The sequence below is a fragment of the Leishmania martiniquensis genome, chromosome 36, assembly GCF_017916325.1.
Source record: "Leishmania martiniquensis isolate LSCM1 chromosome 36, whole genome shotgun sequence".
In the NCBI taxonomy this organism is placed as follows: Eukaryota; Euglenozoa; class Kinetoplastea; order Trypanosomatida; family Trypanosomatidae; genus Leishmania; species Leishmania martiniquensis.
In genome coordinates, this window is record NC_090171.1 from 1,119,221 (window position 1) to 1,145,770 (window position 26,550).

Sequence of the window (26,550 nt, forward strand, 5' to 3'; positions counted from 1 at the left end):
TCCACAGGCAGGTCATTCGGTTTTCTTCAATAGATCGTCGTATAAGCCATCACGTAGACACACGCGCAGGCACGGCTCACGTGAGCGCGGGCGGCTCCAGCGGGCCGTCAGCTTTCAAGGACTAGAGATTGCATCTCATGACGGCGCGTGACAGCGGGCTGACGCGCAGCGCGGTCGGATATATGCTTGTTCTCGTTGGTCATCACAGGTCCCACGCACGTCCCGCCTGCAGAATCGAAGTCCTCGCTCTCCCTCACACCATCCATAAGCAATTCGCAGTGGGGAGAAGGGCGGAAGAAAGGGCAGAGCAGATAGTGTTTGGCTTTGGTTATAGGGGTACAAGGGGCATTGGTGCGTGGATGGTGCCATTGAAGAGTAAACATACCGGAGCGGGCGGAGCAAGCGTGCAGGTGTCGGTGAAAGGAAGCGGCAGCGGGTTGAGTCCGTGTAGAAGGGAGAGGGGGCGGTAGGGCAGAGGAGAGGGAAGCGTACAGGGTCGGTGTCATGGGGCAGTTCGAAGATGTTTGTGGGGCGAGCGAGGGCAGCGGGGGTGGTGCGACGGCACGCTTGTGTAGGAATGAGCGGTTTCGCACGCCTTCGCGCGAGGTGACGGACAGCTGCAGGTACGGCTGCGGACCTTGTAGAGAAAGCCGTTGGGGGGTCGCCGCGGGTGCGGTCCAGAAAGGAAATGCGCAGCTGGTAATAAGAGGTATGCCTCACCTTTCTCTTTGCCCAGTGTTCCTTCCAGGAAAATTAGATGATTAAGTCACTTCATGCGAAGCGGCGGTCTGACGCTCACCCGAAGTGGCATTTCAGCGGCCTCCTTGTAGTGCACTCCGCAGGGACGGCTAGACGTTACCTTGGGCGGCGTGTCATCACACGGGGCGGCCACAAAAGAGGCAGGTCACAGTAGAAAGGGAAAAAAGAGAGAAGGAAATAGGACAGGCGCAAAAAAGGGGAAGGAAAGGGAGAAGCGGCGTCGATGGCGACGCAGTCTAGGACAGGTGCGTCATGCGCTGCATTTTCCTGTCTATCACTTTCTCTCTCGGCTTACTCGATGACGTCGGCACTGCGTGTGTCGCCGAGGATTGAGCGAACTTCCCCTTAGCCGCGCCTCCGATGTCCAGCCTGCGTGTGGTCCGTCCCTCAAACAGTTTATACCTGTTCTTGTAAGAGGGGGAACGGGATTTTCTTGGACACGACGAGCGTCTTGTGCTCGTGCGAGTAGTACCCACGCACAAACCCACGTGCGATAAGCTTTGCAATCCAAAGCGCCATCCGGTCCTCGTCCATAACAGTCTCTGCCATGCGGGCCTCGGAGGCTGGCGACGCGGAATCGTTGTCTCGGGAGCGTTTCTTCGAGGCCGCGGGCACCTTCCCAGTCTGAGGTTCCTCGCTGGTGATGTAGGTATACGCGGTCAGCAAAGTTGGAAGGGTAATACGGCTGTTGTCTACGTCAGGGATAGCCGCCATGGCGGCGTGCACGCGGGCAACCACCATCAGATAGCAGAGGATCTTTGCCTGCTGTAGAATGAGGTACACGCCGCGGCGATGGAACGTCGAGGCGTAACGGTCGAGAGCCGCGGAGAAGCTCACCGGGTCGCCTCGCTCAATGGCTGCAGTCAAGGGACCGAAGAGGCGCGGAAGCAGATCCTCGTCCGCATGCAGGATCTCATCTGGAATACGCCGCCCATTCGCTACGCCAGCCACGGAAAGGAAGAAGCGCACCCGCTCCTTGTTGAGGCGCTGCGGCTCATTACCGTATCCCGCGGGCGGCAAAAGTGTGTACGCGTTGCGCAGAATGCTGTGTGCCTCCTCAAGCTTTCGCTCGTACAAGCGCATCCGGCCTTGATAGTAGTGATAGGTGACCACCTCCGACACCATGTGCCGCGACGGATGCAGGATAGAGCGCGCTGGATCGTGCGATGACTCCGCGACCTTTTCCGCATGCTCCACCGCACCCAAGAGGACGGCACACTGGTGAGTGTTGTAGCGCTGAAACAATATGATGAGGAGACCGTTCACGAGGGAGAGAGCCCCACGACGGCGCGAGTGCTCGGGCGCTTCGTCGGTATCCACAGACTGGAGTGCCACCAAGAGTTTGCGCCACGTACGTATCACATGGCCAATGGAATCATCGATGGCGCTGCCACTCGCATGGCGGGCGACTTGAGGAATGCGGTGCACCAAATAGAGAAGTACAAGGGTGTCCCAGCCGACAGTGCCGGGGGTGTTGCCGTCCACACGGGGCGGATAGTGATCACGGTTCATGGAGTGGCACTCCTGAAAGGACTCGAAGGCGTAAAGGAGCCCCTTCAAAAGTGTCGTCTGCAAACTGCGCTCCAGCTGCTCGTCCGTCACATCGCTCCCCTGCAGGGCCTTGCTGGCAGAGGTAGATGGATGAGATGAGGCAGAGGAAAGCGAGGCAGAGTCCTGCAAGACGCACTTGCGTGTGCAGCGCTGGTATTGCGTGAGGGCACCTGTGATGGCGATACGAGCCACCAGTTCCCGGCAGGACGCGCGCTCCGCCTCGTTGAGTGCCTCCACAGCAGGTGCTGGTTTGCTTGCTCGAGTGAGTCGAAGATTCTGCGCGTTCTGGCGCAAGTACCGCTCGCAGGCCCGTTTCAGCGAGGCGTGCGTCGTTTGTATGAGATTGTGCATTGTCGGTGCCGAGTCATTTTTGATCTGCACCGGTATGCCCTTCTCCGCTTTGGCGATGGCATCTTTCAAGATGATTCCGTTGCGCGAACAAATGCCGGCTGCCGCCGCCTCCAGCCACGCGGCTTCGATGAAGAAGTACTGATGGTCCATCAAGACCCCGCCGGCGGTCCGATTCAATGGCACACAAGCCCGGAAACAGCACGCGGCGGGAAGGGTGTTGGCTGCGTATGTCAACGCAGCGCGGTTGTCTGCAATGTGTTGTTCGACTTCAGGTCAAGGAGAGAGAGAGGGAGGTGGGAGTGGAAGGCGAGAAGAAGGCGTACCGATGATGGACCGCACTCGGTCTCCAGAGACGAGAGCTGGCCTGGTGCACCCCCTGCGGACTTGTTCACGAGGCTCGCGTCGCATGCATCAAGTGCAGCCAAGACAAGGGGAAAGGGGGCCCTGAAGCATCTCTTCAAGAGGGACAGTCAGAGAGAGGAGCAGCACCACATGTTTTTCCTCTTGCCTCGCTTACGAAGCAGCGGCGACTGCAGTTATTTTCCCACTCTCCCCACCATCTAAATGATGGCCATTCCTCCTCACTGCCTGTGCATGCAGGGCACGTCGAATGAAAAGACAGAGAGAGATGCCGACGCAAGCCGTAGCACCGACGACACATTGGCTTCAGCGACGGTGCTCGCGTGCAACTTTACGATGGGCCTGTGAAGAGGTATTTCACACCATTCCCAGGAGGAAAGGGCAAAGCAGAAGAGGATGGGCGAATGAGCTGAAGAGGAATGCAGGCCTGCACAGGTACAGCGTGTCCCCTCTCAGGCGGAGCCTCCGCCTCCACGCCACACCTCCCCGCGACGTCAACAGCGCTCTACTATCACGCACCAGTTCTCCTTGTCGTAGTAGGATTTACTGATTACCACCGGAATCGCCCCCTCCCCGTCATCGCCTCCCGCCTGCTTGCACAGCTGCTCCAGCTCCCCCTCCGCGAAAAAGTGATAGTAGCGGTGGAACACCTGCCGTTCCTCAGCGTACTTCGCATGTCGCTCCCAGCGAATGAGACCGTCGCCAGTTTCTGAGTCGAATGGTCGCTTTGTCCGGCCTCTCTGCTCGCGTGCCCACACGTAGATCAGCACGCGCCCGCCACCCGGCCGCACGAGCCGGAGGAGCTCGCGCACCGCCCGTTTCCGCCGCTCCCAACTTGCGTAGTGGTGGATAACCGCAATGCTGATGGCGGCATCGAAGACGCCGCTACGCAGCGGGCACCGTAGGGCGTCACTGCGCACCGTGTCTGTTCGTGGAAGCTCCTCCACAGACACCGGTGTCGCCACCACGTCTGCCTCACACTTTGCGTGCCCTCCACAAAAGCGGCGGCGGCGGCGCTGCTCGTGATGCAGGTTGGGGTCGAGGAACTGACGTTGCGTACAGAGCAGGAGCTCCTCACTGTAGTCAAGGCCCACAACGTAGCGGTGCGCAGGAGCGAAGGGGACCAGAGGCGGCGACGGTGGCGCTACCCCCTGCTGCCCTGACACCATCTCGAGGGATTCACCCGGAGTGCACACGTGATACGGAGGTACGGTGAGGGCAAGTCTCTGTGCAGCTGCGAAGTACTTACCATTTCCGCAGCCCACGTCCGCCACGAGGGAGAAAGGTGGTAGGCCCTCCAAGAAGGAGCTCACCTGTGGCCACGCCTTGTACCGTGTGCAAGAGAAGTGATCGGCGATCGCGCTATACACTTTGTGCACGTGCTCATGCTCGTACGCAGCGGCATCAGCAGATGACCTGGGAACCACTGGCGCGGGGCCCGCCTCCGTGCCCACATCAGTTTCCACTCGTGCTTTCTTCGTGCCAGGTGCTGCTGCGAGGCCGGCGCAGTTGGCTGCCATTCCTAGGCTCTGCGCCTGTCGCTTTGCCGAGCCGCAAAATCACCTCTGCGAAAGTCGGCGATCGATGAGGCGGCAAAGCGCTCTGCACTGATGGAGTCGCTCTGGCGACGCGGCGGCGGCACGAAAATAGTATGCGCTCACATGAAGACGTAGAGAGGGAGAGGGAGGCAGGATATCCGGAGAGATGGTGTGATCCACCTGTTGCGCCATATCGTCGCCAAGCACCCGAGCATTCCGATTAAGCCACAAACTGGAACGCCTTGAAGTGGGGTACCCATATCTGTTGTTCCAGCATCGCTGCTTCGCAACAGTGACGGCAACAGCCAAGGCGCCATGCAGGCATGCGCAAGCGTCTGGGGGAAGACGGGGAGGGGGAAGGGGGGCTTGGCACACGTCTGTTTGTTGCTTTGACATGGTGCGCTACAGACCTCGTCTTCTTGCACTGTGCAATCGATCGTGCTATCTGCGGCGCACACACCCCAGAGCTGACAGTCGCCGACAAGCGACTCTGTCGATGGCGTAATCAGACTGGTTAAAAGGGTAAAGAAGTTCGCTTCAGCTCGCATGGCTTCCACGAGAAAGGTGAATGAAGCGGCATCGGTCGCCTCTCCATCAGTGCACAGGGCGGAACAGTCCCTTACGCCTGTCTTTCCAGCGGAGCCACGCACTGCCCTACAACAGGGGCCGAGCCCCGAGCGCTTCCCGACACTGTCACAGGGCCCGATCGCGCGATGCGAAGCAGCCGCAGGCACGCCTGCTACAGCAATGCACGCTCAGGCACCCGAGCACGGCCCCTCGGCTTCCCCACAGAGAGCGGGTGCCGAACCGCTGAGGCACCACGCTGAGGGCTCTCTCCCTCCCTCCCTCAGTGATCGGGTCTCTTCATGTTCTTCACTTCCAAATGCATCGCCTCCTTCACTTGGCGCTACGCTCAGAAGGCCCCAGAAGAGAGACAGCAAGCCGAAAATGCTGATTCGCTTCGACACCGTGTCTGCCGTCCTATTTCTCGGTCTCTCTCTCGTCTGAATAGTCCTTCAGCCCCATCACGTATGTTTGCCGCGTCGCAGTGCTGCCGCTAAGGATACTTACTGTGCCCACACGAGGCGCCCACTACCGTTTGCAGAGGCGGATGCTCTCCTCTTCACTGATGTCACTAGGTCAGTGCGGCTCCACCATCACATCAGCGGTTCGATTAGTTGGGCACTTGATGTCGTCCGGCCACTTAAAGAGCCCAATAAGAGACTCTCTCCTCCGCAGCCTGCGCACACGAGCGAACTCATCTGGGCGCCAAATGGTGACGCTTGTCCACTCTCCCACTTCGATAAGGTCTCGGTGCCACAGCATGCGCGTGTGCTGCCGCGCGATGTCCTCGTCGCCGGTCGCTGTGGCCGCAGAGCCAAGAGGCGGGTTGCAGCACTCGTATCTCCTGTGTGCCACGTTCGCCGACTGTCCCCGTCGGTTAGTTGCCCATGGCGGCGTGCAAGGTTCAACGACAAGTAAAAGGCGACTGAAGAGCAGCATCGTAGACGGTGCTGCGAGGGGTGTAAGAGCAACCTTGAGATGTTCAACAGTGACGTGATGCCGCCCATGAATCCCTCCTTCGACCCGGTGCTTCCCAGACGCAGCGCCGCTGGAGGCGAAGAGCGACCTGTCGTCCCGCTGATTTCAGAGTCGATAAGTATTGCCTTGCTGCGCCTACCCCGTGAGTGCGCAGGCGCGCCAACTGGCCACACTCTTATGTTAGGCTCTCCCCCAGACGAACGGTTTGGCGCAGCTTTGCCCACTCCCCTCCCCCATCTTGACTGCGGTTCATCGAGGGGGGAGGGGAGGGGCCTCTTCCCTGGAGCCTTTTGAAAGCACCTGTCAAGTCGAATGAGGTATCCGCAGCACAAGAGGCGCCGCTTCGCAGTGAGCAGTTTTGAGCGTGCAGCTGCTGCTTCTGCTGGTGTGACTCCACTTGCCGAGCTTTTTCCTGCAGGAGTGCAGCGTGGATTAAGCGAGCAAAGGCTTTGCAGTCACAGGCAGGGTCCGTCTCGTCCCACATGGAGCTGGCCAGCGCGCGCGGCGCCGCCTCCACGAGGCGGGCCTCCTCTTCAGTCGGCTCGGCTTGCGTCGCACAGCTCAAGAGACAGGCTATCTGGGCGAGTGCGATAGACATGCCGTGGTCAGCGAGAGGGAACTCCGCGTAGGAGAGCATGTAGGGGTGAGGGGTGCCGAGGCAGTCGGCGAAGACATGATGGCCTGATAAAACTGAGTAGTGTGTCTCCGCACCAACTTCTGCAGAAGCCTCTAGCTCCCTCAACACCTCTCTGAATTGGTGGCTTCCTTTGCTTTCGAGCCGCCGTTCGCACTCGCAGCTGATGATGGGCCCAACGTTGCTGGCATGCGCTTCTTCCCCCGCTCCTTGCTGCAGCAATCCTCCAAAGCATTGTGAGAGTCGCCCACGCGTCCTCGTTGGCTGGCGGGTTCCTCCTCCATTCGCGACTAGTCAGTGGATGTCCCGATGTGGCGGTGCGGAGGCCGCAACAGTCACGGCGTAGAGCTCGTCCAGGAAGACAAGGTCGCGGAGCTTTCAGCGTCCCGAGAAAACGCCGCATCGGCAGCGCTCGCTGGCCGCTGAAGGTTGTAGGTTCGTCGGCAGCGCGATGTGTGCCGCCTCCGCTCTGCCTCCAGCTCGCCGAAGCGCTAGGCGCCATCAAGCACGTTATAGCGTGGGATGCACGAGGTGTCCACAAAAATCCTCACCCCTGTGCGGCAAAACCACGGGTGGGTGACGGCGCGCGTGACCGACGTGCGCGTAGGGAAAGGGAAGCGGTTTGCCAACTCGCTGGGATGGTTTAGCACGAAGACACGGCGCGCCACGCATCGTGTTGAGGAACCGCATAGACGTGCGACCGCCTCGCGGCCAGCACTTCCTGTCACACAGCCGAGAGTGAAGTCATTCTTTTTGTTGCTCTGGGGGAGCCAGAGGAAGGCCCGGCAAGGTGTGGTGTGCGCTCCCTCTGCGTGCGCGCGGTCCGTGAGGGAGGGAGCAGATGGCTCAGCAGATGTGGGACTGAAATGAAAGAAAAGGGAATCAGAGAAGGCACATCGGTGATCTCTCGCTCTCTCCTCGTCCGCGCCGGTGCACAAAGTTGAGCAGAGAGGCGTGAGTGCGCCTGTGTATGCGGACGAGGGGAGTGTGTCCACTCGCTGGTAGTGGTGTACGTGCGTGCGTGCAAGCCTGATTCGGTGAGTTCTCCGGTGTACAACTGAGGAGCGGATCGCACTGCCCGTGACTTGGCACTGACAGCAGGGATGAAGGGTATTTCTGCGTCGTGCAGTGATGCCCAAACCCTCAAGTGGGAAAGTCGACGGAAGAACGGAGGAGAAAGGGACCTCAGTGAAGAAGAGCATGCGAAGTTAGACCCTGAGGAGCCTGTACCCAACATCGATCGGCAAAGAAGTGGCTCATCCGTGTATGAACCGCTATGGTCTCTGCTTTTCTTTATTATTACTTGAAGAGCGAGGATTTGTCGCCGAAGGAATATAGCGATGCCTCCAGAGCTGACGAGCTTTCGCGCATTCAGCATGGCCTGAGAAGGGTCGGTGAAGCACCCCTCCCCATCCGTCCTCGGAGAAGCATGTGAGAATACGGCCGCTAGTGTGTACCTTGCATACCCTCCACAAGCCGACGGCCTTCACCGAATCATGCAGCTTACCCGGTCCTCGACTCCTGCCACACGCACACACCCCTCTTGCCCATCCCCTTGACCGGCTACCGCCCCAGCTCCCGTGCCACCTCTTCGCGGCAACGCGCACTGGCCACATGGTCGCACTTCTGATTTCACTGCTGCAAGCTTAGTTTTGCTCCACCATGGCTTCGACGCAGACGTAAACGCGCACTCTGCCCACGTGCGTACACTTAGCCACACATGCAAGCTTAGAATAGAGGGAACAAATAACAAAACAAAAAGAGAAACATATGCAGCTTTCTCTCCCTCCTCCTCTCCTCCTGCCACATCAGCACTGCACCAGCATCGAGCGCCGATTCTGCGTCTCTGCTACTCCTTTCCCTTCCCTATAGTACGTCACTGCTCACCCAGTGTACCGATGGAAGGGGGCGAGCCGTGCCATGGAGAGAGGAGTTGGCCACCACTGCAAAAGTATCTTCTTGTCTGTGTGTGTGTGTGTTACAGAGGGAGAGGGAGAGGGACGCATCGAGAAGTGAGGCGTATGAATCGAAAGGGAAAAATGCCGAAGCGAAACGAAGAAACAATCAAAAACCATTACGAAACGAAGCACATCCGCACGAGCACAAGGCAAAGAAGATGCATTATGTTTGCGTTCATCCTTGTCTGTCGTCCTACGTGCACGTGCGTGTACGGAAGTCCAGCCATCGGAATGGCAAGATACGTGGGGCGCACAAAGGAAAGGGACGGGCCCACCACTCGGCTTCTGTGTGTGTGTGTGCTCTTCTGCGGCGCTTCGTCTTGCCCACATCTTCTTTTGACTTTCCTCTCAACAGTTGGACGCGCGCGCGTTGAAAATCGGTAATGCGTCTATGGAGGAGGGCCTCAGCTCATAAGAAAAGCGATCAGGATGGTGGGATGGCGTCCACTACTACAGTCCAGCCTTCTCCGTTTCGAGGCTCTTTTACGTTAAGATCAAACGCCTTCGCCCACACGCATGTATGGGCGGGTGCGCATGCCGTCCCTCATCTCGTCTCTTTCCGTCAAGTCCTTCGGGCGCTTACCGCAGCGCTGCTCTCCAAACGACGCGCTCGTTCCACCTGCACGGGCAGAGGCAGAAAGAGATGCCGAATATTCTCCACCGCATAGCAGCGCTCACAGAGGCGCAGAAAAAGAGCGAGGTTGGGAAAACGACGCTGTGCAGCTGCTAGCACGCGAGGCATGGCCGCACAGAACAGCGGCACAGCAAACTAAAATGAAGAAAAAGAACAACAGAGGCGCCCTTTACGATTCAACAATGAGAACGAGCCGAACAAAAAAGGGAAACAGTGGAGGAGAACGAAACTGAGGAGTCTTTTGAAGTCGATAGGGCTCACTCACCACGCCGGCTCGGTCTGCTTTCCTCACCCATCAACCATCACCTATCACACACACACATACACGCCCCCTCCACCCGCCTCCCATCATCGCGAACAGGAGAGAGGGGGAGAGACAATGGCGAGGAGAAGAAAAGATAAGGATCGCTCTTACATTGGCCTCTTTCGATTGGCGTTGCACAGAGTGCCTCTCGCTTTACTACTCATACCAATGAGCGAAGGCACTCGGATAAACGCGCGCTTCAACACCAAAGCCACTGCGGAAAGCTGACCAAGCACAAGAGGGGTGGAAAGACAGGAGCGATGGAGGCATTACGCCAGCGACGTCCATCACAGCTCCATCGACCAGTTGTGCGTCACCTACAAAAGAAGGGAGAGCGGGTTCTCCACGGCGTCATGGAATCCCTGGAACCACTTGGCTCCAAGCGCGCCATCGACGATGCGGTGGTCAAAGGACGCCGCAAAGCTGACCACGCTCTCTACCTTGCCGGTCAACTCAAACTCCCCTGTCTCCTCGCTCTTCACGATCTGAGCACGCGGCTTCGCCGAGCCGATGGCGAGAATCATGGCCTGCGGGGGGTTGATGATGGCCGTGAAGCCGGGGATGCCCGTGGCACCGAGGTTCGATACGGAGCACGTGCCGCCCTGGAACTCGTTGGGCTGCAGCGCACCGTCGCGTGCCTTCTTCGCTAGGGCCTTCATCTCCTTCGAAATTTCTACGAGACCCTTCGCCTGCGCGTTGCGTATAATCGGAGTAATGAGGCCAGTCGGAGTAGCCACCGCCACCGAGACATCGACGGTGGCGTACTGGCGAATGAAGTCACCCTGCCAGGAGGCATTCACCTCCGGCACCAAGATGTTGGCGCGCGCTACCGCCTTGATGATGTAGTCGTTCACAGTGATCTTGTACTCGCCGTTTCCCTTCGCATTCAGCTGCTTGATGAGGGCCATCACGTTGTCGACGCAGCAGTCGTCGAAGAGGTAGTAGTGAGGAATTTCCATGTTCTTGGACTGGTGCAGGCGCTTCGCAATGACAGATCGCATCGTTGTCACCGGTATGTCGGTGAAGTTGGGGTTTGCCGGAGGTGCTCCCTTGGCGGCAGCGGGCTTCGCGGGGGCAGTTCGCGCAGCAGCAGCAGCAGCCTTGGCCGGTGCAGGCGCCGTTGCAGCGGAACCGGCGGTGCCGCTTGCCACAGCTGCAGCCACGTCCTTGGAGGTGATGCGACCGACACCACCACCGGTGCCCTTGATGCCGCTCAGTGGCACATTCTTCTCGGCAGCCATCTTGCGAGCATACGGCGAGGCCTTTACGCGGTCCCCTGAGACCGTCTCAGGGGAAGAAGAGGCAGCGGGCGCAGAGGCCTCTCCAGAAGGTGCTGAAGGAGCCTCCTCAGCGGCCGCAGCCGGCGACTCTTCGCTCTCCGGCTTCCAGCTCTTCACCTCGTCTGAGTGGACGCCCTCCTTCTCGTCTACAATGAGACACACTGTCTGACCCACGACTGCTTCCGTACCGGCAGAGGCAATGACGCGGGCAAAGAATCCCTCCTCGGTCGCATTATCGTACGAAACGACGGCCTTATCGGTCTCGACACTGCAGAAGGTGTCGCCCGGCCGAATGGCGTCACCAGGCTGCTTGGACCACTCCGTGATCTTGCCTTTCTCCATCGTGGGGGAGAGCGCAGGCATGGGAATCGGGGTGATGGTGAGGAAGCGAAGGGCAGCCAGCGTGGCCAGCTCCGGGACGGCGCGGCAGCGGAACATGGCGAACACAGAGAAGTGTGTTGTGCGAGCCAGAGTAGTAGTAGAGTGAGGGAGAGAAGAGGGGAAGGGACGGGGGGTAAAGGAGCCTACAGAGCGCTTCGCTTCTTTATTACGATGAGGGACGGAGGGAAAGAAAGAGTTGCCAAGTGGTGCTCAAGCCTGTTGTTCGAGCTATGATGCGCTAAGGGTGGAAAAGAAAGGACTCGTAGACGAGGGGAGAGGGTTCGTTCAACTTCTTCCGTTTTTTTTTCGGCGGTGGCAAAGGAGTGGTTGGGTGCACATGTAAGAGCAGGTGGGCGGGGGGAACGAGGAGAGGGAAGCAATGGCGACGAGAGAGGAAAGAAAAGAGGCCAGGGAAAAATAGGATGGAAATGGCAGGAGAACTGAAGAGCGGAGTGACAAGAGGGAGAGGGCAAAAGTGCATGCGTGGCAAGCCCACCACATGGGTCCCATGCCGCACAGGCAAAGTCAGGTTAAGTGGAATCCTTCTTCCCTTCTCCTCCAGCGGGTTCCCGTGGCGAATCGAAGGCGTCGAACGCGCGTTCTGTTTCTTCTCTTCACTTCTACATGTCCATCGTGGCGGATGCGTGTAGAGAGCCTGCAAGGCGAAACGCTGCGACGCACCGGTCGGGTCAGGGGCCACAGAGCCAAAATCGAAGAGCTGCAACAAGACGAGAGAAGACGAAGTGCTGCAGTGCCTTGGTGTTTCCAGCACACTTAGGGGGCGCGAAGAGCATCCAGCGCGGCAGCGCGCGCGCGCGCCCTGGCCGCCATGGATCTCCGTGACGGTCGACGCCCCAGCAACACCCTCACAGCTCCAGATCCACGACGCTCGGAGACAACAGCACATTCTGGCCAAAGCGGCCAATCATCATGGCAGCGTTAATGCACGGAAGGAACGGAACTTCATCTAATCCCACCATTCTCTCTGCCGCGCCGCCGGCATCCCGCGCCCGCACGCGAAACGACTTCCTGACAACCTCAGACACCGGCAGTGAATGCATGCCATGAGCGCCGTGGAGATGCCCGCAAAGAAGCACGCGGCGCGGCGCCACCTGTTGGGCGTAGGTGCAAATTGGCTGCTCCTCTACACTGTGACCAGCCTTGGGTGTGTCCGGGCTTTGGTGAACGACCAGAACATCGATAGGACCACCTGGCACGGCGCCCTCCAGCCGCGCGAAAAGCTGCTGGTCCGACGCGCATCGAGGAGCAGTGGGGACAGCTGCAGGTTCATCGTTTTCCAGCGCCGAGGCGAACATGAAGGGCCTCCACGCCTTTTTGCCTTGAAACGCTGTATTGGGGCTCCAGCGGGAGTTGGAGATGGAGCGTGGTGAGCCGTAGAAACGCACACCGGCAGGCTCCACTACCACACTGTCATCGCACAGATACACCGCCGGCGCGAAGAGTCGGCGCACCTCTTCTATGGGCATCGCAGCAATGGCTTTGTCGTGATTACCAGCTATGACCAATTTTACTGGGTGCGGGTGCAACGTGCTATCAGTGAACCATGCAGCAAAGTCAGCTAGCATCGCCTTGGCGTCACGCAGAAAATTCAACCCTTCCTGGATATCGCCGCAGTGCACAAGCACATCGCCGTTTGGCAGACACACCTCTCGATGCCGCTCATGAGTGTCACTGATAACGACCAAACGCAAACAGGAAGCAGGCTTGGATGGCAGCTCAGCGATTTTGTACACCAGCGGTTTTCGCAGTGAGTATGTGGACGGGAGCTCGACCACGCCGCTACGCCTAGGAGGGGGAGGGTCCACCTCGTAGAGTGATGAGTGCAGCGGTGCTGGAGCAGTCGATGGCGCCGCGGTGGCGCGTGTAGATGGAAGCAGTGACGTATGTCGAACAAGCCTCGGCAGGTAGCCGTAGTATTCACACAGCGCCGCAGTAACCACAGGCATGGCGACGCAAAGGACACGCAGGCAATGCGCACCGCTATAGGGGACGCAGGTCCAAGTCAAATACCTTGCATAGATAAATTTTCTTTCGCGCGAAAAGGTGATGGATGAGAACGGAGGTGTACAGGTGACAAGGTGGCAGGCTCCGCGGCGGCGCTCAGCTTCTTCTGCTTCTCTCGCATGTGCATGAGAGGGATATGGAGAGGAAAAAGAGAACGAGCAGAGGCGTTAGGCGGGCCGAGGCAGCGCGCAGCATTTGAAAGGTCATTTTTCCCCATACATTTTATCAGCGAAAGGATTTCGTCCGGCCCCTTTGCCAAGGCGAAAAAAAAGAGGAGGCACATGCACGTGCTACAGGGCGTCTGTGTGGCAGAGGAGGGTGGAGAGGTTTCTCAAGGAGAGATGAGGTGCAGCGGCGGTAGAGCCTCGCCCAAGGCATCCTCAGGCAGCCACGTGCCCCACGCGCACATCTCGCAGCACACTGCACTTTTCGCAAGCCCCCGAAAGCGTACTCCTCACACCTTTGCCTTACGCCTCTCCTCCACACCGACGCCGCCGCACAAGATCTCCCCTCTCGTCGCCGCCATCTTGCCTCATTCGGAGCCCACGCGCGTGCAAGATAAGCCGAAGCGCGCGCCTTCACGGTCCTCGGTAACCGCAGTAACACCCACACACGCATACGCACACTCCCTCACGCCGCTCTCTTCAACTTTCACTGACGAGACGCGCAGTCTCAGAATCGCCCGGACGCCCTAGCGTTCGTTTTTGCCGTGTTCATGAAAAACTCCTTCACCTTTCGGCGCTGCCCGGCAAAGTTGCCCACGATGAGGAGGTGCGCGTTCAGTGTCTCCTGCTCCCCCTGTGAAATGCCGGCCATGGTCAAGGATGGCGCGAGAGTGGGAAAGAGCCGCACGTAAGGCTCACTTATCCCATACGCAACGCTCTCGCGTTCGCCCGGCGGCAGCTCACCGTCCGGCGTCAGAGTGACGTACGAGACGAGCCGCGAGTAAACCACCACGCGCACTTCCGTCAAGGCCGCCTCCACCTCCGGTGAGACTGCGGCGTCTATGGTGAGGTTGACGATGGAGATGAGCAAGCTCTGTGCCGTACGGTTGTCGGCACCGCTTTCGAAGATGCTCATCGCCACCTCTGCCGTCGCGAGGAGAAGGGCCTTGTCGCGCTTCCACGCCTGGCTGTCCAGCACGTGACTTCGCGTAAACCTGGCCACGTCTTTTGCGTAGTAGAGCCATTGTTTTGACTCCACCACATCATCACGTGTATTCCGCGCGTTTGCCACCGTCATCCTCTGCTGGCGCACCTGTTCCTTGCGCTGCGAGAAGAATCTGTGGATAAGTTGGAAAATACAGATGAGCAGCACCGGGTGCTCTTTGCCGATCGGCAGCAAGCACTTCTCCGTGAGAAAGCGGGTAACATGTGTGGGTATCTGAGCGCTGGTCGTGAGCGCGGTGATGACCTCACCAAACCGTTCAGCTGGCAAAATGGGGCTCAGTTCTCCAAACACCTGGTATACAACCACACGAATGTTCATGAGCGTGGCGCGAGCTCCACGCACTGTGTTCACCACGTGCGCATCACTCTTGCGTGTCTTACCAGGCAGAAACAGATCTCTCTCTCCCGCTTCCTGCTCGAGGATGCCGCGGTACTCAAATGGCAAATCGCCTGGCTGCATATTGTGGATACTCAAGATCAGCTGCCCAATCAGTGGAAACAGTTCAGTTGCTTTCTCCACAACATAAGGCGTCATCTGGCAACGACGGAAGACGGCGGCGATCGTGTTGAGGCATCCCTGCAGAACACCCCTCGCGTCCTTGTCATCTGGCGTAGTCGCGCACATGATGCGATTGAAGGTGGTTTGGCTTGTCAGAGCCGCAGAGGTGGCCAGCATGTTCACGAGAGGGTTCACAATGGTCTGCAAGTACGCGTCAGACTCGCGCGCCGGCAGGATAGCGGTGAGCGCGATTAGGGCCTCGTAAAGAAGGGAGCGCTCCACCCCGTTGGCGCGCATCAGCATCGGCTCCAGCTGCTTCATTAGAGAAGGAATCCGTGGTACAAAACGGCGACTGTGCTCCGCACACAATTGCACCAGAAGCGTGTGCGCTCGGCGTCGTGCCGCAGAGATGTCGATGTCATCGGCGTATCGACTACCTTCGTCGTTGATGCAGTTTAGAAGGATATTGATGGTGCCCTCCCACACATTCATGTCATCGCTGTCACGTGCCTTCCAGAAGTACGAGATCATGTTAAAATAGACGGGTCTGAGCACCGCGTCAGAAGGCTCGTGAGCCAGCAACGTCGACACGCACGCGTTGAGGCTCACAGACGAAGACTCGAAAGCGGTTGAGAGACACTCCATCATGAACTGGGTAGCCTCCCAGTAGGCGAACGTCAGGCTGCTCTGCCGCACGAAGTGACTGCGGGTGCGTGGGTCCTCTGGGGTGCCTCGAGGGTCGGGCAAGTTGCCTAGGAGGGTCAACAGATACTGGCTCGTGCGCTCCGGGTGCATACGAGCGAGCTGAGTCATAATCTTGCTTGCGCCTCGCCGGAAGTCAGCAAACACCTCCTCGAACAGCTGTTCGAACCCAAACTGCTCTCGAGAGAGCTCTTGCCCTTCCGGGTTCTTGCCCTGCGTGGGGTGGCATAGGTTCTTGGGGAGCAGCAAACGCAGCCCGTCGTAGACTTCAGTCACGTCCACTTGCCGAAACGGCTCCTCTCCTACACGTTCCATCAACTGCATCACCTCCTGCCCAAACAGGATGCTAGGTACAGAAAAGACGGACAGGAGGTTCTGCACCAGCAGCACCCCCTCCAGCTGCACAAAGTCCTTGGGAAGCTCCAACGCCAGGCTGAGAATTTCATCCAGCGCAGCAATGTCACGCCCAGCAACCAGTGTGGGTACTTTCCGTAGCACAATGGCGAGCAAAACGCGCAGCACAGCCCCCTTGTTGGCATCCCTGGCCGAGTAAGAGCGTAGTAGGCAGGTGGCGCAGCTTAAAACCGGCCGCTGTGCCGGCACCCACCGCAGCAATACCTCCATCGTTGCGGCTAGGTTGTGCTCATGCCAGACGGAGAAGGGTAGTTGAGGCGCGAGGGCGCCAATCATCTTGAACGCAGCCTCAACGCACGGCTCTACCTCCGGCGCCAGCGCCGTGGACTGCTCGCCGCCAGAGGCCATGTAGTACGCGTACAGACTCATGGTGACGGCATTCAGTAGCTGGCTTCCCCGTCTCGTCGCGCTGCGCATCAGCCTCCCGATGAACTCGCGCGGCACACGACCAAAATCAGGATCGACCAACGCCACTGTCATCTCACTCAGAAGCAGCATCCGACGCGGTTGCGACTCGATCCCGCTGCACAGAGAGCCAAGCACTTGATCTGTCACCGCGTCGTCCGAGTAAATTACGCACTCAGTGAGAAGCTCCATCAGGTCCGCCCGTAGCAAAGGCTCTAAGGTTGGCTCATTGCAGTACCAAGAGAGCAGATCCATCACAGGCAGTTGTGTGGGCTGTACCACACGAGCTTCCAGGGCGTGGCGCAGCAGAACCGCACCGTACGCCTGCACTGCCGGGCCCTCGCTCGACGTCTTAAGGAGCCCAATCCCGACCTGCACCACATCTGCAGCCGGCAAAGCCTTTTCCCACTCCAGCAGTTGGTTTGTACAGTTTCTTCTATGGTCGTTATTGGTACTGGTGTACACCTCGCGCAGTAGGCTGATTGCGTCTGCTAACGACATGTTGAGTTAGAAGTAAACTATGGAGCGAAAATGTGACACACCCTGTGTTGATACACGTTGGAAAGGAGAGTTAGGCTGCTGTTATCTTATTGCTGCCACAAGGGCATTGGCCGCCTGCAGCGTTTCAGTCCCTCAGCACCCTGCTCCTCAAGAGCGTGTGGGTGTACTCGGGAAGACACCTCAGAAGTTCTGTGACCCTCGATGATGATGCCTCATAAAATGAGGAGGCCTGCTTGGCTCAGGAAAGGGCTTCTGCCATGAAGAGCTGGACTTGAGTGATGCAGGAGGCTACAGCCCGTCTCCTGAAGGGAGAGTGCAACGAAATTGCCCTGGATACGTGAGGCGAAACAGCAAGGAAGGGCCTGCCCACGTAGAAGGAAGAGCTGGCAACGCCAAGAGCGAAAAAAAAGAGAGGTGGCCAAGTTCGTAGGGATACGGGAAAGACCGTGTAAGACAGCAGACACGAGAAGAGACGCAGTACTCTCGACAGCATTTGCAACGTTCCTTTGGAATGGTGGCGCAGAGAAAGCGGCGAGCTAAATCCGCCTTTCGAGCTCATATTTACCGTGGCTCCCGCCATTCGTTGCCTCCTGCATGTAATGCCGTGTCACTCACCCCTCCGCTTCTGTTTTATCGCCTTTCGTTGAATTTTACACAATCGCGTCTCGATGAGAAGTGCAGCGCAAGCAGCGGGTGTGTGTGTGTGTGCGTAAATGCGCAAGGGCGTGACGACACCCAGCGGTGCATAGCCGTCGAGTCAGGAACAGAATTACGAGCTCAAAAGCAGCGAGGCGTCTGAGCGCTGGTTCCGTGTTGACCTCCGCTTCTGAATCCGCGCTGTACCCATGATGAGTGGCATGATGACCCTTCAGCAGGTGCCAATGAAAGGGCTCTCGTGGCGTTGGCATCCCCGACCACTCGGCATTCACGCACCGAGCTTCCGGGCTTCATAATCCAGTCTAAGCGACGACAGCGGCCCCAGTCGGTCGGCTTTACCACGGTTGTCTGCCCGTCCACAGACCACCTGGAGAGGTCGGACAAGGTGAAACTGCATTGAAAAAACGTTGCACCCGCTGCGTCCCACTCAGACAAGTCAGCCCTGTGAAATACGCAATGAGAGAAAAGCGCCTGGCACGCTGTCGCTGCTGACGCGTCGGTAGACAAGAATGTGCACGAGTGAAACTGAGTACCTGCCAGGTTTGCCTTCCGCAAGTCACATGAGTTGAACGTGCAGTGCGCGAAGTAGGTGCCAAGAAGATTGGCCTCGGAGAGATCACTGCGATTGAAGCTCGCGGACAAACGCGTGCCGGAGAGGTCGATCCCCTGCAGGTCACGGCCCTCCAGCACAGTCCCGATCTCTCTCCGTGGACACCACGCGGTTGCAGAGCTCGATGGCACAGAAGACCTCCTCGCGATAGCGGAAGGATCTGCCTGAACAGTCAGGAGGGATGAGGGACCAGCCTGTGTGGACTCAATTTCTACAGCACTAAGAACAGAGTCTCGAAGAAGGCTCCGCGCGCAGTCTACTGCAGCTCCCGAGTTCGATCCGGACTCCTGCGCCGAGCAGTCGGAAGAAACAGATGGCACGAATTCGGTGGTGAACGTTTCTGCCAGCCGTGATGAGCGAAGCAAGAAGAGCGCTTCGAGGATCTTCCCTATGGCTGCTGCGTTGACGCGGCGGCTCATGGCAGTTGAGTTACGTCGTTCGTTTAGAGAAGCCGCCTTTTTGTGAGGCAATGTTGAGAGGGGCTAATGGGATAGTAGAACGTGCAAAACAAAAGGTAGTCATGAAGCCATCCTACGCATCTCCGCATGCAGTGTTCCTCTGTCCCAGGTGCAAGAAAGCCGCTGACCCCCATTATCATCTCCCTGTTCTTGGGTGCGCAACCACGTTAGAGGCGCGCACGTCCCACACTCCAACACGCATACGCACAGTCAACACTGACAGAGCAACAGAGGCGCAACTAAGACGACAGCAGGGCGATCATCGGCGCGCGATGTCCTCTAGGACGCAAAGATGAAAAAAAACGTGCATCTGCTGCTGCGTTTCTGCTCGTCTCTTGCCTTTTACTTTTCGCACTTCTGAGAGTACAGATACACTGGTCATTTGGGTGCAGGTACACAGTTCCAAGGCATAGTCAGGAGGGTGGGCAAGAGGGCAAAGGTGCTGCGGGAACCGGCCGCGACTCCAAGAACGACACGTACGTCACTCGAAAATGTACATGCTGCAGAAATCTCTTGTGCGAAAGAAAAGCGAAGGCCGTGAGGCCTTCGCGGTGAAGAAGGCGCTTTGCATTACGGCAAAGGGCCTGTGGGCTGGGCAGGAAAAAAAGCGCGCCGTGCACGAGCAGCCGTGCGTGCGGCTATCCAGTTTCTGTAATGCCGGGTTCTCCCCTTCACATTCTCCATCTTGTCTTCGATGGCCTCGATAGGTGGCGAAACGGTACCGACGGGCTGCTGTCGAGGGAGTGAGCGCTTTGCGGATCTGCGCGTACCACGAAAGGGGCTGACGCACTCGGCGGAGCGCCGGAAGACATCGGGGCACACGAAGCAGGGCGACGATCGTACTCGCAGTACCCTGGGGAAAAACACGGATGATAAAAGCTACCTTTGGCATCTACATGATGCACCGGGCAGATAACCTGCGTGTGCGCATTGCTCGGGGCGAAACTGTCCAAGCAGACCGGTGTCACAGAGCGGCGACGCGAATGGCTCTCACCGCTCAGAATTTCTGCAATTGCCTCGACATCCTCGTCCTCGTTCCCTTCCGAGCCGTGAAGTACGTGCACTGCCTCTCGGTTCAACGCGCACATGCCCCGCAGAAACGCCTCCTTGAGCTTTTCATTCAAATGGGCGTCCTTGGCTCTCTCCTCCTCCAATTGCTTCTGGTACCCTTCAATCTGCCCTAATAGCTCCTGCTCGCGGCAGTCGCGTTTATGTGACTCCTTTGCCTCAAGGCGATTCTGGCGACGCGCTTCCGCGAGCAGGCGCCACTTCGTGTACGAGTGAAACAAGGCAAGCTTTCCAATGAAGACGTGCACCTCCTCGGCGAGTCGGCGACGCTCCCGACGAACGCCAGCACAGTGCTGCCATGTGTGAAAGAGGCGTGTAAGGTGGAGTTTGACGCTCATCTTCTGCAATGCCATGGCGACCCGCACCACTCGATCCTTTGCCTTCTGGTGACGCTCCCCTTCCACCGCTTTCGCCGCTTCAGCGTCCGCAATCCTTTGCTCCAGCTGCAGACGCACCGCATCGAGCTCTTTCCTGGCATCGTCGCGCACCTGCTGCGTTCGCCGCCGAAGGTACTCCTCTATCATGGCCGAAACATGATCGCTCATGCGAGCGCAAGCGTCGCCGACATTCTCGGCCACCTCAGCCACGAAGCTCACATCTGTCTCTGCCCTTACTAGCGGCATTCTGCAGCGCGCGATGCCCCGGCAGCAACGCGATGGCTACGAAGGAAAAAATCGACTCGTCGTGTGCGTGGAAGTCGCCCTTAAAGCTTCAGAAAGGCAACGGAAAAGTCGAAGGGCTATGGTTGCAGCCAGAGCCGCCTGCCGAGCCGGTGTGCTTGTACGTGCCTGCGTGTTTTCAGCCCAGCTGGTGATGGATGCCGCCTTGTCGCTCTGGCGAGAAAAGGGCTGCGTTCAGAGGCGCAAAATAGAGTATGCCCAAAGGCTCCTACTACTGTGATGTCTCTGCACGTCCGCGCGGCACTCAAAACTGGCTCGAAAAAGCAAGCCGGCGTGTGATTAAAATACAAGTAGAGAGTTAAAGAGCTCTTGAATAGCGCCGTCGAAGACACGTTGCAGAAAGCCCTGAAGTGCCCCTGCGTGAAGCCGCTCAGTGAAAGGGGGAGGAGGGGGCGATGCGCGCACCCACTCAAAGGGCGAAGCGAGAGAGGAGGGAAAGAAAGGCGGCTAGTAGAGAGCGGGCACTCGCTCTTACTGCCTCGGGTCGAGAAGGGAGGAGTAGAACAAAAATACTCTGCACGATTCGACTGCACCCTCAGAGCCCAGGAGTTCATCACTGCATCCTCTTGTGCAGTGGCGCATTTGTGAGAGGGCTGCGTCATACGTTTGTTCATCGTGGTCTTCATTTCTTGCCATGCAACTTGAGCTGCCTTCAATGTGAGCTCCGAGGTACGAGATCTCCACACGGCGAAGTGTCGTGTGCTCCAAGGATGGGCTCGAGAGAGAAGTTGAAGAAAGCTTGTCAAGGAAGGAGGGGAGGAACGAAATAGAAAATAAAAAAGTGGTCCGTGGCTGTAGAGCGCTCTTTGACATACTGCCCCATGCGCCATACTCATGCTTGGTATTTTGAAGCCAGTAGTTGAGAAGGGTATTGTGCAGTGAAGAGGGGTGAGGACATGCACACATGCACTTACTTCTCCGCAAACATCTCCTTCGTGGTCAAGCTTGGCTGCGCGTCGAGGGATTCGTCATCGGGGGCACCCTCCTTCTGCATCGCTGCTGCTTGCTGAGGGTGCATTGGCATCCCATTAGCGCGCAGCTCCTCCTTCCTTTTGCGCAGCTCCGTGTATTCTCTCGCTGCCATCTGCGCTCTCAGTTGCGGGTTGCGCGCGGCCTTTTCGTGTAGCACAGCCTCCTTGTAGAGTAGTGCTATTCCGTACGTGTACGTTTGCTGCGCAGGGTTCTCGAGGTGCGCCTCCAGAGCGCTTATTGTGCGATCGAGCTCCTTGCGGTCAATGAGGTGTGCCATCTTCTCGCGAACCCGATTCAGCTCCTTCATCAGCTCCAACTTTTGCGTTTGGTCACCAGCCAGCAGAATTTGACACATGCGCCTCAGTGCATCATTTATGAGGCGATGGCCTCGCACGCGCAACGCCAACGCGCATTGGGTATAGATGTACACATACGCCGGCTCGTACATGTCCCACATCCGCTGTACCTCGTCCCGATCCTTGGGATGCACGCGAAAGGCAAAGTACAAGTGAGTCCAGAAAAGAAAGGGATCAGAGCCTTCGTGCTCCTTAGCACGCCACCTGAGTACTTTGCGCCGAAACACTGTTTCTGCGACCGCGTTGAGCGTGCTGTAGTACATCACCAGTTCTGGGTTCACAGAGCCGCCACGTGCACGCTGCTCCATATCTTTCATCAAAACCTCGTTCGAAGGCTGCCACTTCAGACGGCGGTGCACCTCCTTTGTGATGGCCTCGCCGTAGGCAGGCAGGTTTGCGTGGACGACAGCAAGCCGATACGGCAGCTCGCTGAATGGCTCAATCCAATGGCGCGGCTCACCTTGTGAAAAGAGCTTATCCACCACCGTCTCCACATCCTGTAGGTGCTGCAGGACTTGACCACCGGGCTCGTAGACGCGAAGCATGTATTTTGCCTCGGTGAGCAGCGGCGCCTTCCACGACGCAGGGAGCCGCTCGCGCGCGGTGCGCACTGCCAGATGATAGAAATTCAGGCACTTATCCCTGTAGGAGCAGCTGGTCTGGAAGCGACCCTGCCGCAGCATGAACTCTGAGTGCTCCCAGTACAAGTCCCCCATGTAGCGCAGCCACAGGTGCTCTGCGGTTTCCTGAGTGAGAGGCGCGCCTTCCAAAAACACACGCGCCCGCTCGGGGAACGGGTGGATGGAGGGGTGCGTCTTCTTGTTCACGTTTTCCAAGCAGCGGTCAGAGATATCCATCGCGAGTGTCAAACGACCCCGGCGCTCGTTGAACCACATGTACTCTGTTTCGTCTGTCATGGGGTACCAGCGCTTACTACTGCCGGAGTGCCACAACGCCTCAGCCTTATCGAGATGCCCGGAGATCTCTGCGAAGACGGCATTCTCGCCATCGAGGAACTCCTTCTCATCATATTCGTAAGGTGGGTCTGAGTCGGGTACTGGAATCTGCACAATGTCCTTGCTAGCCTTGGCATAGTTGGAGAAGAGCTCGATCGAGTCCTCGTACAGCTCCTCGGCGCGGGAGCGAAAGCGGCTGTCGGCGAAGTCGATGAACATGCGATGGAACTTCTTCCCCGCGTAGAACGCCAACGCACCGCGACACCACTGGTAAAGCCCCTCCACCGCCGCGTCTCGAGATGAGTCTTTGATGCCATCAACGCGGGAAGGGCACCTGGTGTAAGCATCGTTAAGATGACGGTGGAGAAACTCTTTGTGTGCCTCTAGTTGCTCGGCGCTCTGGAACTCTGTGATCATGAACTCACCCAGCTCATTCTTGATCCACTTCATGAAGGGCTGGGAAATGGCCTCATACCGACGGTCGCGCACCATGACCGCGTAGCGCTGCACCGGGTTCTTTCGAATTGTATCAAGCTCAAGGGACGTCATTTCTTGCACAAAATTCATAAAGTTCCTTCCTAGTAGCTTGCTCTTCGCAGATGCCTGTCGAAGAATATCGTCCGCCTCGGCCTTTACAGCGTTCGCCTCGGCCGTGCGATTCCCCTTGAACTTGTAGAAGTCGGCCAGAAAGTGCTTCGTGTGGGCCTCAAAGATGAGGCGAAACACCTCCTCCTGCTCCTTGGCCACATCTGGATGATCGCCCACGTTCCCTTCGCGAAAGCGCTCCATTGTGTCGTACAGCATCTTCTCGCACTTTTCTTCGCTCGTCACTTGAGTGAGGTTCCCAAACTCTGTCAGAGCCTGCTGAAAAGCGTCACGATAAGCCCGCCACGTCCTCTCCAGCTTCTCCTTGTCGAATTCGACGGCGTCCTCGGCATCAACCCCACGGTAAGGATCCACGATGGAGTCGGTCTCCCACGGCAAGTTCGGCAGCAGAATATCAGAGTCGTACGACAGCTTCAACTTACGCAGCCGCTCCTGGCGCTCGAGCCGCTGGCGCTCCGACTTCTTCATGAGTTTACCATCCTTGTCCACAAGGTGATTTTCCTTCGCCTCCTTTTCCTCTGCGCCGACGGGAGCTTCGAGCGAGTCACCCTTCGAAACCTCGCGAAACAGCGGCAATGGCTTGTACCCGACTACCAGCTCTGGCAACGTCTTGAGTTTGTGCATCTTCACTTCATCGAATGCAGAGGCGCCTGACGGAGCGTCGTCCAGCGTCACACGCTCATCGTCGCGCAGCTGCGGTGGAACGTAGTACTCCTTTTCCGGCTGCCTCTCCTCCAGGGGGTCGTGCACCATGCCATACTGTCGAATCATCGGCTCTGTCTCGATGAGAGTCTCACGATACCACTTCGGCATCTCATTCAGCTCTCTGCAGTGCGGCACGCGGAAAAGCTCACTTGGCACGTCTGGTTCCGCATTTTTCGGCCTCTCAGAGACGTGGAGAAACCCCTCCGACGTAGACGCACCGACAGCTCGTGAGTCTGACTCGGCCGGCGTCACAGGTGCTTTCACGCGAGTCCGAGAACCTACTAACTGCACATTCGCTGCCGCCTCTAGAAGCGGAGACTCGATTTTCCCCACCATCTCACCGGCTGTGAGGGCACCAGCCGTCTTGCTGGGCTCCAATGCCTGCCGCTTCGCCTCTAGCTCCTTGATTTTTTCGATATTCGCCTCAACCTGCGCACGCAGCATGGGACGGTTGCCGCACCGCTTCGATGTGCTGTGGTGCGCTTTCATCATTGCTACTACTGGGTCGTGGCCAGCCTGCCGCGAGGCCTCCGCCTTTTGCTCCAGCACCTCGTACTGAATGCTTGCTTGAGTTGCGATAGCAGCGCCCTGCTCCACCGTAATCCCTGTCGGCAGTGGCTCCATGTCCGCCTTGGGGAAGCCAGATATCGGATCGATTTGCACGGAGTCGAGTTCCCTCTTTCCTGCTGTGAGGGCCTGATGCGCCCCGTAGGCCTGTAACTTCATCTTTGTCTTGGCTACCTCGAGAGGATCTGCAGTGCCAGAGAGTGCCTGATATGTCTGGTCTGGGTCGAGGTCGATGACGCCAGAGAGGATGCCGTGGTAGACGTCACCCATTTCAGACTGGCGCTGCTCCTCTTCTTTCAGCAGAGTCCGGTCCGTTTGCAAGCTCTGGTGAACGGCTTTGCGCTCCTCTCCCTCGATGAGCCACATGCGGTCCTTGTAGCGGGTGTCGGCGAGGTGTTTCCAGGAAGAGTCGGACCACCGCTGATCGGTAGGCAGCACGCGGCGGCGACCGTTCTCGTCGTAATGATCCAGGTAGTCTGTGTAGCCTTGTGGCCAAATCATTCGATCCTTTTGAATCTTGAAAGACCGATCCTTCCAGTGCAGATACCACTCCTGCTCACGCTCAATAGGATCCTGGATGAACAAGTCAAAGCGATCGCGGATATCCTGAATTACCTCCTCCGAGGTTGGAATCAGAGACTTGCGCCACCGAACCTCCCACGGCAGGCCGTCGATGTCCTGTTGCTCCTCCAGCATGTCGCGCCGCATCTGCGGAGAACTCTTTGTCAGTCGCTCGCCGGGGCCATACTCGCCAAACTTCGCCCGCATTTCACGCTCCTTGTCGATGTCACTGCGCCGCCGAAACTCATCGGAAATGTCGGGCAGCTTCACATGCTCGAGATTGTTGAGCCCGAATTGAAGGTGCGGCGTAAGATCAGGCGACTCCGCGACAGACATCTGGGTGCCAGTGTTGGGGTCGGCGTTGGGCTGGCCACGCTGGCGGTCGCGCGACCCGCCAAGGGAGTTCTGCGACTGATGGCGCACGGCACTCCACTGCGTTGAGCATCCGGCACACCTCTTATACGAAAGGGAGAGGCATCGCGCACAGCGTCCACCTCGCGCCCTCCTCATCATAGAGTCGCTTAGTGTGTTTGCCTGAAGAGTGATGGTGGAGTCACTACTGCATTCAGTGTTCTATCCCTATCGCGATCGTGAGAGAAATGCGAGGGGAGGGGATGATACAAAACAAGGAAGGCGGGGGAGGCTGAAGAAAGGGTTGGCCGATGAAATAGGTGCTGTAGAGATGAGGTGAGCGCGGGCATGTCAGCTGAACAAGAACGTGTTGAACCAAGTCGCACTACGCAGCCCCTCCCCTCCTTCACTTCACTCTACACCTCTTTTTTGTCAGGTGCGGTAGCACCTGCTTATTGTACTAATGAAGGAGCCAATATGCAAAACGTGAGCCGACTCGTTTTTCTCCTGCATCCTCTTGCTTTGATCCGCTGCCAGCTTTTTCGACGAGATAGACAGAGTAGCGCAAGAAAAGGACGATGACACCCTGCCTTCTACGGTATTTCGATGTGCACAATATGTCTGACAGATGCGCGGCAGCGCCCGTAAAGAATTCTCGGAAAAGCCGTAAGCGCTTCTTAACTTCTTTTCCCAGCGAGGTACACCAGCCTCCTGCTAGCTCAACAGTGTGTGCGGCGCTCCAGCAACAGGCTGCGTTTCTTCCTGTAAATGCGGTTTGCGTGGTTAAGCGGATGATCAGAATTTTCCGCTTCGAAAAGGAAAAGAAAAGTGCACCGCCCCCTCCCCAGCACACGCACACACACACACAGCCCACATGTCTCGGTGAAGGGCGCAAGGCGCAAAAGGCGAGGAGCCGCGGTTTAGACAACGTACACACTTCACACAGGAGAAGGGGGCACGAGAAAAAAAACGTGCCCAGCAATGTGAAAGCCAGAA

The 26,550-nt window shown here is 57.9% G+C and overlaps 9 protein-coding genes across 9 annotated transcripts; all 9 read right to left on the minus strand.

Annotated features, from left to right (window-relative positions):
• Positions 1–1,155: 1,155 nt before the first annotated feature.
• On the minus strand, positions 1,156–2,811 carry LSCM1_00276 (uncharacterized protein; the record flags this gene model as incomplete). Its single annotated transcript, XM_067317928.1, has 1 exon — positions 1,156–2,811. The coding sequence occupies one exon, from the start codon at positions 2,809–2,811 to the stop codon at positions 1,156–1,158; it is 1,656 nt and encodes a 551-aa protein (XP_067174033.1).
• A 704-nt stretch (positions 2,812–3,515) lies between these two features.
• LSCM1_00277 (uncharacterized protein) lies at positions 3,516–4,541 on the minus strand (the record flags this gene model as incomplete). Its single annotated transcript, XM_067317929.1, has 1 exon — positions 3,516–4,541. One exon carries the CDS (start codon positions 4,539–4,541, stop codon positions 3,516–3,518), a length of 1,026 nt encoding a protein of 341 aa, XP_067174034.1.
• Positions 4,542–6,839: 2,298 nt separating this feature from the next.
• LSCM1_00278 (uncharacterized protein) lies at positions 6,840–7,019 on the minus strand (the record flags this gene model as incomplete). Its single annotated transcript, XM_067317930.1, has 1 exon — positions 6,840–7,019. One exon carries the CDS (start codon positions 7,017–7,019, stop codon positions 6,840–6,842), a length of 180 nt encoding a protein of 59 aa, XP_067174035.1.
• A 2,929-nt stretch (positions 7,020–9,948) lies between these two features.
• LSCM1_00279 (uncharacterized protein) lies at positions 9,949–11,349 on the minus strand (the record flags this gene model as incomplete). Its single annotated transcript, XM_067317931.1, has 1 exon — positions 9,949–11,349. One exon carries the CDS (start codon positions 11,347–11,349, stop codon positions 9,949–9,951), a length of 1,401 nt encoding a protein of 466 aa, XP_067174036.1.
• Positions 11,350–12,158: 809 nt separating this feature from the next.
• LSCM1_00280 (uncharacterized protein) lies at positions 12,159–13,259 on the minus strand (the record flags this gene model as incomplete). The annotated part of the gene is made up of 1 exon (XM_067317932.1): positions 12,159–13,259. One exon carries the CDS (start codon positions 13,257–13,259, stop codon positions 12,159–12,161), a length of 1,101 nt encoding a protein of 366 aa, XP_067174037.1.
• A 730-nt stretch (positions 13,260–13,989) lies between these two features.
• Positions 13,990–17,007, minus strand: LSCM1_00281 (uncharacterized protein; the record flags this gene model as incomplete). Its single annotated transcript, XM_067317933.1, has 1 exon — positions 13,990–17,007. One exon carries the CDS (start codon positions 17,005–17,007, stop codon positions 13,990–13,992), a length of 3,018 nt encoding a protein of 1,005 aa, XP_067174038.1.
• Positions 17,008–17,784: 777 nt separating this feature from the next.
• Positions 17,785–18,693, minus strand: LSCM1_00282 (uncharacterized protein; the record flags this gene model as incomplete). The annotated part of the gene is made up of 1 exon (XM_067317934.1): positions 17,785–18,693. One exon carries the CDS (start codon positions 18,691–18,693, stop codon positions 17,785–17,787), a length of 909 nt encoding a protein of 302 aa, XP_067174039.1.
• Positions 18,694–19,403: 710 nt separating this feature from the next.
• LSCM1_00283 (uncharacterized protein) lies at positions 19,404–20,423 on the minus strand (the record flags this gene model as incomplete). Its single annotated transcript, XM_067317935.1, has 1 exon — positions 19,404–20,423. One exon carries the CDS (start codon positions 20,421–20,423, stop codon positions 19,404–19,406), a length of 1,020 nt encoding a protein of 339 aa, XP_067174040.1.
• Positions 20,424–21,390: 967 nt separating this feature from the next.
• Positions 21,391–25,716, minus strand: LSCM1_00284 (uncharacterized protein; the record flags this gene model as incomplete). The annotated part of the gene is made up of 1 exon (XM_067317936.1): positions 21,391–25,716. One exon carries the CDS (start codon positions 25,714–25,716, stop codon positions 21,391–21,393), a length of 4,326 nt encoding a protein of 1,441 aa, XP_067174041.1.
• Between the last annotated feature and the right edge of the window lie 834 nt (positions 25,717–26,550).